Source organism: Oncorhynchus tshawytscha, linkage group LG33, assembly GCF_018296145.1.
Source record: "Oncorhynchus tshawytscha isolate Ot180627B linkage group LG33, Otsh_v2.0, whole genome shotgun sequence".
Taxonomy (NCBI): domain Eukaryota; kingdom Metazoa; phylum Chordata; class Actinopteri; order Salmoniformes; family Salmonidae; genus Oncorhynchus; species Oncorhynchus tshawytscha.
The window spans coordinates 31,622,907-31,639,925 of NC_056461.1; the positions used below are offsets into that span (position 1 = coordinate 31,622,907).

General features: G+C 40.7%; 1 protein-coding gene across 4 annotated transcripts in view; it reads right to left on the reverse strand.

Moving 5' to 3' along the window:
* Positions 1-630: 630 nt before the first annotated feature.
* The window catches only part of nrxn2a (neurexin 2a), a 386,153-nt gene continuing 369,764 nt past the window's right edge, over positions 631-17,019 (reverse strand). For 2 of the 4 annotated variants that reach the window (XM_042311448.1, XM_042311449.1), the window contains 4 exons: positions 16,416-16,505; positions 14,168-14,496; positions 11,147-11,231; positions 631-3,574 (listed from right to left, as the gene is read on the reverse strand). In XM_042311448.1, the coding sequence (XP_042167382.1) occupies positions 2,754-3,574; positions 11,147-11,231; positions 14,168-14,496; positions 16,416-16,505 (1,325 nt within the window). In that variant the 3' untranslated portion in view covers positions 631-2,753. The remainder of the gene's footprint in view (positions 3,575-11,146; positions 11,232-14,167; positions 14,497-16,415; positions 16,506-17,019) is intronic. The other 2 variants (XM_042311451.1, XM_042311450.1) reach the window with 2 other exon arrangements.

Here is a 17,019-nt window from a genome sequence, read left to right on the forward strand (position 1 = left end):
TGCTCACCGTTCTTGTGATCATTTTGACCCCACGGGGTGAGATCTTACGTGGAGCCCCAGATCGAGGGAGATTATCAGTGGTCTTGTATGTCTTCCATTTCCTAATAATTGCTCCCACAGTTGATTTCTTCAAACCAAGCTGCTTACCTATTGCAGATTCAGTCTTCCCAGCCTGGTGCAGGTCTACAATTTTGTTTCTGGTGTCCTTTGACAGCTCATTGGTCTTGGCCATAGTGGAGTTTGGAGTGTGACTGTTTGAGGTTGTGGACAGGTGTCTTTTATACTGATAACAAGTTCAAACAGGTGCCATTAATACAGGAATGGAGGTAACAGGAATGGAGTGGAGGACAGAGGAGCCTCTTAAATAAGAAGTTACAGGTCTGTGAGAGCCAGAAATCTTGCTTGTTTGTAGGTGACCAAATACTTATTTTACTTATTTTCCACCATAATTTGCAAATAAATTCATTAAAAATCCTACAATGTGATTTTCTGGATTTTTTTTCTAATTTTGTCTGTCATAGTTGAAGTGTACCTATGATGACAATTACAGGCCTCTCTCATCTTTTTAAGTTGGAGAACTTGCACAATTGGTGGCTGACTTAATACTTTTTTGCCCCACTGTAACTAACAACTAAAGGGGAAAGCAATATGGACTTTTTGCCTTAGATGAAGAGGGGAAAATGATATACGCTGACAAGTCAAATTTTGGCACCTGTATATTAGCTACCTAGCTATGCATTACCTACCACTAAATGAATGCGCGTGTCATTGGAAGCTATAACCCTGAAGATGTCAAGTCCTGTTTATGCTGTCGTTACGGTGGCTAGGTGTAGTAGTGCAACCGATTCATTTGATAAGGCATTTGTACCCATAAAAAAGCCACACAACACAGGAGTATACAAAGTATATTACCAAGTGTATTTCCCCTCTGTCAATGTACTGTACACATATTAAGATTCATTTCACAGGAACACTTTACAATATCATTGAGTGAGGACAGGAATATACTCTGGAGCAGTGTTAAATGGCACTTCATAAAAGAATAAGAGGAAATCCCAGAAATGGAAAATATTAACATAATACAACGGAGAGAATGTCAACACGACAGACAAAGAGAGACATGTTTTTCAATGTACATAAAATGAAGAACCAAGAAAAAACAAAGTACACATCATCCTTTGTGTTTTCTCTTGAAACTTTTACATACAATCACTAACCAGTCCTTAACGGAAATGTAATGCCATTCAACATTGAAAAAGAAAATGCTGAATAAGGGTTTCTGCAGTCAGACAATGTTGTCTCATCATAGACAAATCTGTATCTGATTATAAAAGGCAACATAAACAACTGAACTCCTTATTTTGTTAAAGAGGAATGCTAACAAGAGAAACACCGAAATATCTGAGAAATAGCTATACAATTCACAAACCTTCAATAATGTGTCTCACAGAATAGTATTTTATTCATGGATATAAAAACCAGAATACATGTTCAGTTTGCTTTCTAAGGAAACACTTGTTTATCTCTCAAAGATATGTTTCTACTGTTTGTGTCTTTCCAGTTTTTGTATCAATATTGAAGAAGGAAGGGAAAGCCAGCCTCTTGACACAAGGTTGGGCATCTCCCCCTCCCCAGGAACCACTAGAAAAAGTTATTCAAAAGTGAATCTGTGTCCTGAAGCTCCCTTTCATATTCACTCTCTACTTCTCCTCATGGGGGATCTGGCTGGAGTGTTGACAGTGGTAACCGTGGAGGCAGAACATCGCTCACATGAAGTGTATTTTTCATGCCTGTTAGTCTATGTACTCCAGAGAACAAACGAGCAAAGCTTTTTCAATCCCAAGACGTCTTTACATACAAAAATGTTTACAGAGCAATGTCTTTGCTACAGTAGCATTTTGAGGAACTTCCTCCTGGATGGAATGACACACTGTAGATCTCTGTAGATCTCTCCTCACACAGAGATGAGAGAATCTGGCTCATCTCATTCATCCAGATAGAGGGGTTGTTGGCTAAATTAAGCTGTGAATTGTATATTACTTTTGAAAACCTGTATTTTCCATGTGGAAAGAAATACATAATTATGCTTAAAACATGGTTCAATGATATTCAACCATCAACATTTCACCATGGACAACCAGAGAGACAGACTGAGTGGAAAGTTGTTAACACGGGATAACACAAAATGGGGTAGACTAGTCTGCTGAGAAGGTGGGTCACTCAGTCGCCAAGTATGGGTATGGCTTTTGTTTATTCTAGTAAACGCTAATTGGGTTGCTCTGTTGTTATTTACCATAATGACCAATCGGTACACACCGATACCTCTGACATTATTAGAAGACAGAGAGACTTGAGATTCTTGAGAACTGACATTCATGCAAATCTGTTTCTATAGTACAATGGTCTCAGCTTAGTTTTCACCGTGAACCATAACCATACAGTTGATAGGTGGGGTGCTATATACAAAGACAGTAAATGGATAGGCTTCTAATCCAGTATGAAATTGTATGTTAACCAATACAGTACTTGGTATATGATAGAAATGAAAAATATATAATTTACCTGGAACTGTGAAAATACTGATGGCAAGTTGTTTTTTTTGTTAGTTTTTGTGGCACAAATGTAACAATTACTCCCTAAACTTTGGATGTTTATCTAGTGGATAATGTGGAATTTTAATTGGGAGAACCCCCTTTCCATGATTTTCCTCTAGCCTATCTCTCTCTTGCTCTCCTTCTCTCTTCTTCCCTCTGTCAGACGTAATACTCTTTTTGTTTGTTCTTGTTGCCCTTGGTGACAGCCTTGGCTACTGTAGCCGTTATACTTGGTGTCTTCTCTAGCTTGACCATGGCCCCGTTGCCCTCAGCAGCTGGGTTGTTGATGAAGCTGTGTCCCTGGTCCGTCCGGTAGGAGCTCTCGTCACGGTTGCGGTACTTGTACATGGCGTAGAGGAGGATGAGAATGCAGAGGGCAGCAGCTGCCACAATGCCAACCACCATCCCTGTGGTGCTACTGGACTCCCCGATCCTATCCACCAGGCCGGGATATATGATCTTCTTACCAGGGGCTGTAGGGTCGGCTGTGGGCACATGGGGGAAATTGGGGGGGTAAGTTAGTCCTGGTGTATTCCGAGATGATGGAGGGACGGGGGGCAGAAGCACCTGGTCACGGGTGTTCATTTTGCCCGCGGGGATGTGGAGCTGGTCAGGGTTGGTGGTGGGAGCAGAAGGAGGGGGGCGGGGATTATGGGGTTTCTGGGCCCGGCCTTCACCAGCGGCAGGGGGAGGAGGAGGCAGGACCGTCCTGTCAGTGACCAGGGGGGAGTTTTTGTAAAAGTCCTCGTCATCTGATTCCGTCAACTCCCCCGAACCAAAGGCTGAGACCTCCACAGGGTCACCGCAGTCCTCCTGGTCCGAGGGGCAGGGAGGGTGAGGGTTGGACAGCATCAGGGACTCTTTGGTGGTCTCAAGTGGGGACAGGGAGGTAGGAGGAGGGGGGAAAGCAGGGTGACGGGTGGCGATGGATGGGGACTCAAAGGAATCCACTGTTATTATAGGCAAGACTAATTCACCTCCTAGAAAAGAAACAGAGGAGATAGGAGGAGCACACATTAGAGGAGCATTACGAGACCCCAGACACCACTAATGAACAATTGTGCTCCTTATATTACAAACACAATGCGGTGTTTAGAATGTTCCAAATAATCTAATATTGCGCCCTGTAGGGGCAAGATAATTAATATGGAAGATATTTAATTATACAGTATTATCATCAATATGGATTTGCTTGGTTTATATTTCTGGACTTCTCTTTATCAAAAAATACATCAAATCACTTACGCACATCAACATATTGCCCCATGATTTTTGCATGAAGAGAAAAAAAATGTAATAAAGCTGATATATATACTGAGCAGAAATATTAACGCAACATGCAACAATTTCAAAGATTTTACTGAGTTACAGTTCATATAAGGAAATCAGTCAACTGAAATAAATTCATTAGGCCCTAATCTATGGATTTCACATGAATGTGCAAGGACGCAGCCAGGGATGGGCCTGGCTCCCAAGTGGGTGGGCCTATGCCGTCCCAGGCCTCCAAGTGGGTGGGCCTATGCCCACCCAGGTCTACCCCTGGCTGCGCCCTTGCCCAGTTATGCGAAATCCATAGATTAGGGCCTAATGAATTTATTTCAATTAACTGATTTCTTTATATGAACAGCCAATCAGAATGAGTTTTATTTGCAGTTTTAGGCAGTTGTTTCCATGTGAGTGACAACATTTGTTAGAGTACTAAGGTTGAACATCTTTCATGTTTGTAAACCCACATCAAGCCTTTCTTGTAAGTATTTAACCTCTCATAGCAGGAGTTTCAGTTTCAATATAACCAATAACAAAGGCACTTCATGTATTAGGGAACAAAGCTGTAAAAATATCAAGGTCAGGAAAACAATGAAAAAATTCAATAAAGCCGATATATATATACTGAACAGAAATATTACCACAACATGCAACAATTTTAAAGATTTTACTGAGTTACAGTTCATATTTGGAAATCAGTCAATTGAAATAAATAAATTAGGCCCTAATTCACTCTACTGACAGTGTTGTTAGTAAAGGGGGTGTCAGGGAGGGGCAAGAGGAGACGTGGAGAGAGAGGGATCATGACAACGTCCGTTTATCTGGATAATCTGTGACATCCTGCAGGACATCCTACAGGACATCCTACAGAACAAACTGGGGACAATGAAGGCTGACCGGTCTGTCATGATCTAACGTCGCTTCTGAAATACTTGAAACATTTTCATGAAAACAAGAATGCCTGTTATTACAAATTGAAGTAAGAAAAAACAACCCTTTCTGCATTTGAAACATGTAATACATTTCATGAGTAACCCTAGTTGAGACATATGGAGTCAGAGGCAGTGTCGTAGCAGAATCAGAATTAGTTAGGTAACATTGATAAATAACATGTTTTTATCTACTTTCATAAATATGCTTATGTGGGAAAAGTCACTTGGGGCCCAGAGAGGGGAGAGGTCAGGCTTGTCTTTTATCTGTCTGGTAATATGCAGAATATCAGAAAGGGAGAAGTCAGAATTGAACAGTGCCTTCCAATATATCAGTTAAACCATGTGAAGGCCTTTACAATGTCTGTGTGCCAGTCACTCCCCTCTGTGAGTATATCCAGGAGGGGGTGTATTTGAGATGGGAGTATCTAGAATTGACAATTGATATATGCCATTGGATGAGGTAATGTTTTGGTACTAAGAAGTACCAAGAATGAGATTACAATCTTGGTTTGTAGACCAAACTGAACAATAATTGATAGCTAATGCTATCTGGCTATGGGATACTCCTCTTTCAAGTAAAAGGCACTTTGTGAAGTTCCTAAGATCTGTGGTTCATCATTGTGAGTTGAGAGGGGTGGATCTTTGCTATAAAAGATCTCAGTTGCCATTTTGTAAGCACTCTCAGAGAATTCATTTATGGACACTGAATTGATCTGAGAGTCACAGGGCTATGGTGAGGCTCATTTAATTAAAATATTAAGTTTATGTATAACTCTGACTGGTGTGTGGTTTGTAACTCTCCTAATTTAGTAATACAGGAAATTAACACGACATTTGGCGGCGGGGATGGGATGTGAATCTTCACTCGGTGACCGCTCCTGACGACCTAGGTACATCGTGCACGAGGGATCCCTCAAACTTGGGATCTCAGGGAAACCACACTTTGGGAACGAAGCAGATGGACCCACCTTTGATCTGAGAGGCAGCGAGCCGAGTGGATACCACATCTCAAACTGAGTTTTTTTTTAAAGAAGGAGGTGAGCGAACCACACACACTTGAAGTCGAGTTTTTAAATATGCCTCTTATACTCTGAGTGTGTATTTCTTTTGTGAAGGGGGCACCTTGGAGGCGTAAACAGGGTCGAGTCAGAGGTGAGTAATCTGAGAGTTTGCGGACTCAAAGAATACTCTGCTCTTGGTCGGTTGCGGGCGACTTAGAGCCGTCCCGGCACTGAATTGATCACAGTGGGGATTGATGCGGTCTGTGGGGGTGAGGGGCCAGGGTGACTGTGTGTTCTGTGTGAAACACGGTACTTGGTGAACCCCTTTCGGAAGAAGGACCTCATTCTGAGGGTGTCTGTGTGACTGTCTAAGTGACTCTCAGAGGTGGTGAATTCCAATCATTTTAAATGTGCTAGCCAGGTATGCCCTGGGTTACTCTGTGTGAGTATTTTGTTATGGGATCACTAGGTAATATTTGTAGGAGCATTCTGTGTGAGCGGGGTAGGTTGACTCTGTGTGGGTAACCTTTTAATTATGTTCTGATGTTCTGTGTGAACATCTGACCATTTCTGTGTGAACATCTGACCAATCCTGTGTGGGTGATCCTTAAAGTTCTGTCTGAGTACCTAAGATTTTCTTACGTTTTATATGGGTTCTGTGAATATTTGAAAATATGATAAATTGGATGTGTGTATAATCAATTACTAGAGATTTGATAAAGTAATGCTGAGAATATAACTAGATCAAATTTAAATCACCCATTCGTAGGTTTTGAGTTGGTATCTTTAATGGATCATTTGATAAAGATGAGGTTTTAAGCACTATTAAACTAGTCTACAAAATCTGGGAAATTGAGCTCTAGAAACTGATTAGAGTGTGTCCACTTTTGGTTATTTTACCCTAACGATGGAACTATAAAACGCTTATTGGATTATCTCCGTCTGGGTACAACATTTGAAATAAAACTACCCTTAAGGTCTGAACATGTTTTATTTTTTCTTCCCAGTATGAGAGAAGTTGCGGGATTGATTGAATAAACTGTTTTCCATAAAGTTAGAGAGAATTAAGAGGGAATCTCGACGTAATTCATAATGTCGTACAAAGCCTATGGTTTTCCATCAAACTAATTATCATTGCGTGATTAATGTGATGTAGTAAAGTCATTGAAATACGTTGCATGAGTAAACATAATCTACTTTTATTAAAAGGCGCAAGATCTGTTTCCTAGTCTATAAATGTCGATTTTAATCTTTGATTGCTAATCTATTCATTTGGCATGTGAGAATCATAGCCAAAGTAACGCTTGGACCTTTAAACTAGGGCTATTTTTCGGGGAATTGTCTCGATAGTGACGTGTCTTGATTTTACAAATACAGACAATTGTAAAGTGGGTTTATTTGCGGAGAGTCTTAGTCATTCACATAGCATTGGTGGTTAAATAGTCTCTAAGCTTGAGACCCGGGTTCGGTTCCCAGCCAATGCACTTACTAAAATCTGAGGTTTTGATTGTAATTAAACTGTTTGTATGTTTTGCCTGGAACGATACGGTCGCTAGTGTTTGTATAAGATATAAACTGAACGTTTTAAGAGCTTGTTTGGTTCAAATTGAAAGAAGGGATAAATGTAACTTTTTAATAGATTGTTTAGGTTAAATTGAGAGACTAATTCATTAAAAATAAAGCATATTTTGATGCAAGACGGTGTCTGTTCACTAAATAACCTGCTGGAATAATGTATTGAGAATTGAGTCGTATTTAAATTACTGTATCAATAGAGGAGACAGTTACCTAAATTAAAGAAATTCTAAATAGTAGCGGAGAGATAAAGGCGATAGAGTGGTGGCCACCGAAATGTTTTTCATTCTTATGGATTGACTGACATATGTTCTAAATTTGGCGCTGTGCGTGTTATTTTTATAGTCTTGGACATGTCATAAGTGGGAAGAGGAAAGAGAAGAGAAAGTTGTAAAGTTTCGTTTTAATCTTACGATAGAGGTAAGGAAAAACGTTGAAATGAGAGGGGTTATATTTTTTCCCACTGGAAAAAAAAAGGATATGTTAAGCTGAAAGTGATTCAGGTGTGAGTAAGGTAACATTGTGATAATGTATTCTGATGGTTATTGATTCTTGGTTTGATTGTTTAGTTAACACCAGTGAATTTGAGCAGGAAAGTTCATGTAGTCTAACATTATAATCTGTTTCCATTACGTGGAACAATGTCAGATCATTACAGTTGATTGCAGTTTGAGTAGTTTTTATTTTCACAGGGACAGTGCATCATTAATCACAGTTGTGTGTGTCTCATGGCAGGGTATTCCAGACATGGGAAACTCTCACACTGAAAGCAGATTGACTAAAGGTACTTTTCTTTAAAGGAACTATACAGTCATTTCTTATGGCGGATCTTGTGGATCTGTTGCAATAAGGTTTGGGTTTTCTGTTCAATACAAGTACTGAGTAGAGGGGGAAGCCTGGACATTTAGAATCTTGAATACAAGATAGGCGTCAGTGTATTGCATAAGATTTTTTCCAACTCAGGAGCTTATGCTTTCTATAGCTATTGGGTTTCCTAACAAGTACTTTGAGAGCCTGTTTGCAGAAGACTGAATGGGTATTAATGTTGAAGAGCAAGCTTGGGCAAACTAGTGAGGTAGTATGTTAAGTGGGGGAGTATCATAGATTTGAATTATAGTTTTGTTACCTCTATAGTCAAAACAATTGCATATGTTTTGGAAAATTAGCTAGGTTGAATTTGTTTATTTGAGTTCCTTTTTTATTTGCTTTTTAAAGGAGAGGTTGGAATCAAGTAAGATGCCTTGATACTTAAAATCAGATATCACTGGGAGCTTTTCCTCTGATACATAGATATCTGTCTCAGGGGCATCAGTTGTTTTCTTTGTGAGAAACATGCAGACTGTGTTTTTTATTGAGATGCAGACATGAGTCTGTCATCTGTTTGTAAGTTTGTCATCTGAACCATTATAGTAGTGTGTTCTTGTGAAGTTTGTTGTTTGTTCTTTGCATGCATTTATCACTGTATCATCTGCATACATTGGAACTTCAGACCCTGTAAAGACAGAAGGAAGATCATTCATGTACGAGCAGAACAGTATTGACCTTTGGGGAATTAAAACATTGTGGATATGAGTGGAAAAAAAGGTTAGTTTTGATTTTTACGCCAACTTTTGAAAGATTTTAGATTTGTTAAAAAATCAGGATAGTTTTTACTAAATTTAGATCAACAGGTTGAAATTATTAGATTGCTGATTAAAGGGGTTATGGGTTTGTTTATTTGTTTACTGTTTATTGTTTATTTTAGGTGTTGATTTGACTTAATTAAACATTGTATTATCTGATGTGTTTGAGTAGGATTCTTTCTTCCGGGACGGATGGAAGTTATCTAAAGTCTGTAAGTTTTTGTGTGTTTTTACATTAAGGTTTGCAAACACACACACACACACAAAACATTTGTTGTGACTATTTGTTGGTGTTTTTAAAATACTAGCTTTGATTTGTTTAAAAAAAAAATCCTTTGGGTTTGGTGAGTGGTTAATTTGATTTAGTCCAAAGTGTCTTAAAGGGGCACGCACGCACATGGAATGAGTTTTTATTTTCCGAGTTTTAATTAAACACGTGAATTATTTTGATAAAGGAATGTTCTGGGAATCTGGGATACAAAATGTAGGAAATGTTTGACTATTTTTGTAATTTGTCTAATATAGTAAAAAAGACTTATTTGAGAATTCATTTATAGACACTGAATTGACCTGAGAGTCACAGGGCTATGGTGAAGCTCATATAATTAATAGATTAAGTTTATGTATAACTCTGACTGGTGTGTGGTTTGTAACTCTCCTTATTTAGTAATACAGGAAATGTCCACGACAGCAGTGAATATGAAGATAAGTCATCCACACACACCCGGGTCAGAGCCTTCTATGAGATGGATATGAGCAATGCCTCTGCCAACCAGCTGTACATTGAAGGTCCCAGCTAGGTCATTATTGAATTATGGTAACATTTGAGCATGGCATTTGGAAAGGAATTACATGTATTTGGGTACATCTTTCCATGCTAAATCAACTAATAATGGTCGATTAAATGACTTAATCATATTTATTATTTGTTTTTACCATTATGATAACATTGTACCACCAGTAGGAGTAGTAACACCACTGATGGTAACACCACTGATGGTAGCACCACTGATGGTAGCACCACTGATGGCAGCATCACTGATGGCAACACCACTGATGGCAACACCACTGATGGCAACACCACTGATGGCAGCACCACTGATGGTAGCACCACTGATGGTAACACCACTGATGGCAGCACCACTGATGGCAGCACCACTGATGGCAGCACCACTGATGGCAGCACCACTGATGGTAGGACCACTGATGGTAGGACCACTGATGGTAGCACCACTGATGGCGACACCACTGGTGGCAACACCACTGGTGGCAACACCACTGATGGCAGCACCACTGATGGCAGCACCACTGATGGCACACCACTGATGGTAGCACCACTGATGGTAACACCAATTATAGCAACACCACTGATGGTAACACCAATTATAGCAACACCACTGATGGTAACACCAATTATAGCAACACCACTGATGGCAGCACCACTGATGGCAGCACCACTGATGGTCACACCACTGATGGTAGCACCACTGATGATAGCACCACTGATGGCAACACCACTGATGGTAGCACCACTGATGGTAACACCACTGATGGTAACATCACTGATGGTAACACCAATTATAGGTACATTTTCTGAAATGGAGGCCACACATGCTCAAATCTAAGGTCATCAAACCTTAAAGATTGATGAAACGGATATGATTTAAATTGACTAACCCCAAGTGACATTCAGGATTAAGACACCAAATTATCAATGGAATCCTGAAATGCATGACATAGACCCAATTTACCACTGCAATCCAAGAGTGACCCAGCTGTTTCCCCCAGTTGTTTGTTTATTTTGTTTAGGGGAGTGGACACAAAGGGTAGAAAGAGATTGTATAAGCTTCAAATAAGATCCTTGCTAGCTAGTGGCAGTAATGAAATCTATCCTAACAGCGAGTTCAGAGCAGAGTTAGTAGTTGAGGAAAATACTAGTGATGAGAACAGACAAAATAGCAAACTTAAAAGTAGCGATAATAAGGCTAGCTAGATCAAGAACCATACGATGTATCCATGAGCTGGTTAAAACGAGCCTACTGGTCCCTAGTGTAGGAAGACACCCGGTAGAGTAGGGGAGCTCCTGCTTCCTCCCGGTCCCTCCTGGGCCTTGATATGACACTAAACCCCAGGCCAGGGCTGACAGACAGACTCACCTGTTCCAGGCTCACACTCCTCCAGATCCTCGTCATCACTGGGACACTCAGCAGACGCCACCAAGATGTCATCCGAGTTCTGAGACTAAGGAGAAGAGGACACAACGTTGGTGGCTTTGTGATCGATACTGCCTTTTACCAGGATCTTTAAAACCCTTAGTTGTCAATGTCAGACATGAATAAAACAATAATACAAAGGTGTTCCAAAAAAATTAACTTGAAGTAAAACTTCATTATTTGAGAATTCTAAAACAGCTAGTCTGGAGTATTGCAGCCATTGCTGTTTCCACCAGATCAGTAGTATAATAAAAATCCATTATCGTCATGGATTCAATTTCACAGGGTTAGATCCATGATGCAATGATTGTGCTTAAATGTATGCATTCAACAATATCCTGGACTACAGAAGCTATATAAATATCACATAGTTTGACCAGATTACATTAATGCATCACTTGGTCCTCACATGTCAAGGCACAGCCAACTCATGATAAATCATATCCACACAGGTTGGGTATGAGACACCGCTATTTGACAGCTCTCACATACAGTACATTATTCATTGGCCTGCCCGGAGCGCTTTTCAAAGAATGTAGTTACTACAAGCAACCACTAGGTGTAGCCAAAACCTAAAGCTGTCTGGCATTATGACCTTCAGAAAGATCAATGAAATTCAACCGGGGCTTGAGAAATCTAGTCTATGTAAATCTATGCTAATGATCTCGATTTACATAGACAGGGAAGTAAGCAGTTAGGCCATGATTGACATCAATGTTTCTCCTTCATTATCATATGGACAGGCCTATTACCAACTTATTCAGCTGGAGGAAGGAGCCTTTAGCCCGCCGCACCATATCAATGTATTTACAGACAGACACATGGAATGTGTCCGGAACTAGACATGCTTGCTGGGCCATAGCTATTACAGAGTACAATCATCCAGCAAATGTGCTTTTAAGACATTTGGGTCCATAGTTAGTGTTTTAAAGGGTTTCAACGCTATGTTTTGTTCTCAATAAACCTTCAGTAACTGTGATGAGAACAAATTGGTTTGCCGTTTGAAACGGACGATTAAAGAGTTGTCTTGTTTGGCACTTGTGTCTTGCTCTCTAATCCACACAGCACCGTTGCGGCATTTTGAGTCTCTATTTAAAATATGCTGTTGTGCTGTTATTAGATCTGCCTGACTGCATTCATAAAGCAATTAGTACCTCCTCCCTGTGTTTGTATATGCAACGCCGAGACTTCCATAAGACACGTTTATTGGCATTGGAGGTTTTATTAACTTGGTTTGTTTTGGAAATGTATGACATGACACCATAACTTATGTTCAGCCCGGAGACAAATCACATTAAAAGGAAAACCACTACCTGAGAAATAAATACAGCATTGCATATTCCACCACTGTCGTCTAATGGTACAGAGGCAGTTGACCGTGTTGTTCTGTAACATGCCCATAGGAGTCCTGCTGTCTTAACCCTACAGAGTACAGGATGGAGGATACATCCTAACCACAACAGAGGGGAGAGGATTGCCAAGTGATTACACAGGTGTCTGTCTCTCCTATTCAGAGTGTTAGAGAAAAACATGATAAACAGTCATTTCCTACTTTTAATATATTTTAGACTTGTACTGTTTAATATTTTGATAACCTCTCTTTCCATGTGACTGATGTTGATTTAAATATTCAGATAGCTCATGAACGTAATTTATGTTTTCATGTGTTGAGAGGGCAAGCGTGGTAGTTAGCCTCATTCTGATGGGAGCCTAATAACAGTCTCTCTGTAAACCCTTTCCTGGTCTCCCTAGGGCTATTTACATTCGGCAAGACTGGATTAAAGCTACTTAAAGGTTCTACGTGGGGTTGAATTTAGGTTCATCAACATTCATGCAAATGACTACCGGATCGCTGGATATGGAAATAGGCAGTTTAGTCGTGATTGGCATAAATTGTTATTGAGCGTGACCTTCCTTCATCTCTTGATGAACAAAGTCGAAGGCTGAGCATATAAGGTTTATTCCAAGGAATGAGGGAACAGAGGATGGTGGTCTCTTGACAATTTACACTGAACGTGGTAAATTGTCAATCTATGTGGATCTATGTGCCCAGGGGCGGACTAATAATAGTCAGTGTAGAAAAATATTGTAGCTTTATCTGCTAAAATCCCTGTAAATCTAGCTTTTTGGGGATTTAGAAAAGAAAGAAAGAGAAGCATCACATCTCTGAGGGAGTTGACTTCCACAGGGTCTGCTAGTTGTGTAACTGCTGTGCTCTGTTACCACGATATTTAAAGGCACAATACAAACAGACAAATGGAAGTGAATGCATTTCCCCATCAGAGAGAGTAGCCCATATTTCACCTTGGAATGAGAGTTTAACAAACCAGGAAAAACACGTTCAATAGAGAGCTAACCTATGTTCAAAAACATGTCTAGGTCCAGGGCTTTGTCTGTGTTCCCTTATTGAAAATCTCTTGGTTTTAATGAGTAATTACTGCCTCTTATTGGCAGAGGCAAGCAGCATGGTTATGTTGAAAATGTGCAAGAGAATTGAGAGACATGGAGATTGTTCCTGTGAAAGTGTTCTTGAAGGATCATTTTTGTACTGCTCTCTGATTTGTCTGCCTGTTGAGCTTTTATGTAGATGGAGCGTCTGTCTCACGCAGCTAACCTCCTGGGAAAGGACACACAGTTTGTCTGTCTGTCTATCTGTCTGGTGGAGTATCTTCACAGAACTCTCCCATCTGAATGGTTACTTATGCTGTCGGCCTAATGTTTATCCCTCAAACTAGCCACCCACAGTCCTGTCAGAATCACCTCTAGCATTAGGAGAAGACCGTACCGTTCCAATGTTAAAGCCAGGATTACTGAATGGGGGACTGTTAACATACTGATAAAATGGCTAGTCTGAGTCATTAGCCATCATTACATCACCTCTTGCACCATTGGTCACTAATAATGTTCAACATGGCCCTAGTACCCTGCCCTGCTCACAAGCTCCCACTCGGCCCTCCCTCTGACCTGGGAGATGCTCTCCCTCATGCTGGGGGAGCGTTGCCTGCGGGTGGTGGTGGTGGCCATGGTGGTGGTGGTCTCCATGATGGTGGTGGACATGTCGGAGACAGCCAGTGGGGTGGTGGAGGTGGTCTCAGTGGTCAGCACTGACAGTGAGTCTCCCACCAGCCTCAGGTTCCCCTCAGCCTGGACACTGGGGTCACTCTCTGCCGCCAGCTTAAGCACCTGCAGGCCGTTATAGTAGAGACCAGAGATCTGGCCCTGGAACGGCCGGCCCTTATCCTGACCCCCGATCTTTATCGCTGCTTGGCTGTTGAAGATGGTCAGCTGTCGTCCTATAGTGTGGTAAAGGAAGAGGAGAAAGAGAGATAGAGAAAGAAAGAGATAGAAGTGGAGAGAGAGAGACAGACACAAACAGGCAGACATCCAATTACATTTAAGCAATAAGGCCCGAGGGGGTGTAGTATATGGCCAATATACAACAGCTAAGGGCTGTTCTTAGGCACGACGCAAAGCGGTGTGCCTGGATACAGCCCTTAGTCATGGTATATTGGCCATATACTGTACCACAAACCCCCGAGGTGCCTTATTGCTACTATAAACTGGTTACCAATGAGATTAGAGACGTAAAAATAAATGTTTTGTCATACCCATGGTATATGGTCTGATATACCACGGCTGTCAGCCAATCAGCATTCAGGGTGTGAACCACCCAGTTTATAATATGAGTTATACCGTGCTAAAGATTCAGAAGGGACTTAGTAAAATGTTGTGATGGGCATGTTGACACCTTGTCTGGAATGTTAAATTCAATCAAAGTGGTCTGGTTTGTATTTTGCATATTTCTAATCAGTCGTCTTATTGGCACAGAGCTAAGGGCCCAATATGCTCTGAGGGTAAGCTGTGGTTAGTTTGAATGTTAAATTGGTACATCAACTGGTTAGTGTTTAAAAGCAGAGTTTGTGACTTGGCTTGATCCTGGTCATAGGGTTAACAAAGGGTATTTTCAAATGGGTTAAGTCTTTGCAAGAGGGGAAGGTGGCACAATAGTGGGTATACTTTGAATTTAATTGAGCTATCAGTGTGTTCACAGAGAGTAATGGAGAGAAAGGAGAGTCATGGGAAAGTGTAAGCACATAACTTCCCTTCATAAAACACAGGAAGTCGTTTCTTTGAATTGATGGACAACTAGGGACTGGGCATTTCCCCTTCATCCTCTCGGTCAGAGGCTGGTGGACCAATCAGTGATGTTTCTCTGGAGCAGCACTGACAATAAGCACTGTTACTGTTAAATCATCACTCAGTGAGATCAGCATGTTGAGAGAGGGTCATGTAATGTGTGTCCTTATCAGGAGATTGCTGATTAACTACGTAGCTATGCAGTGTTGCACTGACAGTAATTTACCTGTCTGTCAGGGTCTCAGCCCCTTTGTCCCTGAACATGTCTGTGATATGGTTGCCAAGATGCAGGGAAATCATCTGGAGGTATAGTAGGGAGAGTATAGTGGTGTTTAGTGGGGTCACATTAGCGTGGGGCTTTTAGCATTGCCAATTAACCGCAGCGTGGACTATACATGAACCATCCAGTTTAGAGAATTTAGAGAGACCAGGATGTTAATTTAAATGGAAGGTTTACTGTGAGATACTGTAATACCTTGTTGTAAGAACCACCAGCATTAGATGAAATGTTCCTTTACCAGCTAATTATTCCAGTTGTCTAGCAAAGTTAGTTATCATTATCAGCAATGATGTTCGCATCACAAGAATAATAAACAGATAATAACAATGTAATATAATCAGCAGCATCTAATTAAACACAGTAATTAGGAGGGACTTTGTTAGAGGGTTAGTCAGGGGTTATGTTTATTTAGTTAAATAGTTTTAAAATCTCTGAAGAGGTGCAGCATTCCCAGAAGGTCTGGGGATGGCAAAGGATACCTGGTAGATGTACTGTCTGTCTCCCATGCTACTAAATGGCATTAGGTAAGTTATTCTAAATGGCTATCGGTTATATGGCTGAGATGGCTGTTTTCCATCATAGCCACAACCATCCAACAGTCAATTTCAGTCCAGTCCCAAACGAACCCAACATGCTGGCATCTGTAGCTCTATACTGTACATGCAGTAGGTAACAGCATTTCATCCTTTGCTTGCCACCTTTGTCTCTTAGCACTGCACCTCTTACAGGGATTAGACAGAGGGATTTAAACTGGATTTAGCAACTGTTTAATGGATGAATTCATTTTTTGTTTACCTTTGTCGAGTAGCCACTCGTCAACTACCCGACCAAGTCGGTATGGGATTCTTTGTCTAGCAATAGCCAGGCGCTCATTATCAAAGTTCCCTTCAAAGAATTTGGAGAGACAGATTAGAGGTTAAAGTCTGGAAGTTGAAAGATCACAAGGTTAGAGACAGGGCATCATATGGCTAACACGTTTAGCAAGTTATCAATTTTAACCCAGCTTCAGGTTAAAAAAAACTTGTGCTTTACTTAGTGGTATTTATTAAAAGGGACAGCAACAAAGGGCAGACTAGTTAGAATGGTGTTTAGTTTCATTTATAAACTTCTGAGCTGGTTCATTTAGTGGGGATTGGTGTATTTACGAACGTTTTAACCAAGCATCAGGGTTTAAATGCAAACAACATGGAAGAACAGATATAACTGTACTTGGGAGAAATCAGCAAGGGAGAAACAACGCATGCAACATCAATTCACAATTTCACCTTTAGAACCATGAACACAGTTTAAGTAAATTGCAGGAAGAGATTTTCTGGTTGTTATCATCTCAATGGAAGGGCATTACTATGGTGATTATTACTGTTAGGGGAAGTAGCCTAGCAGGGTTCCTTATTCTTGA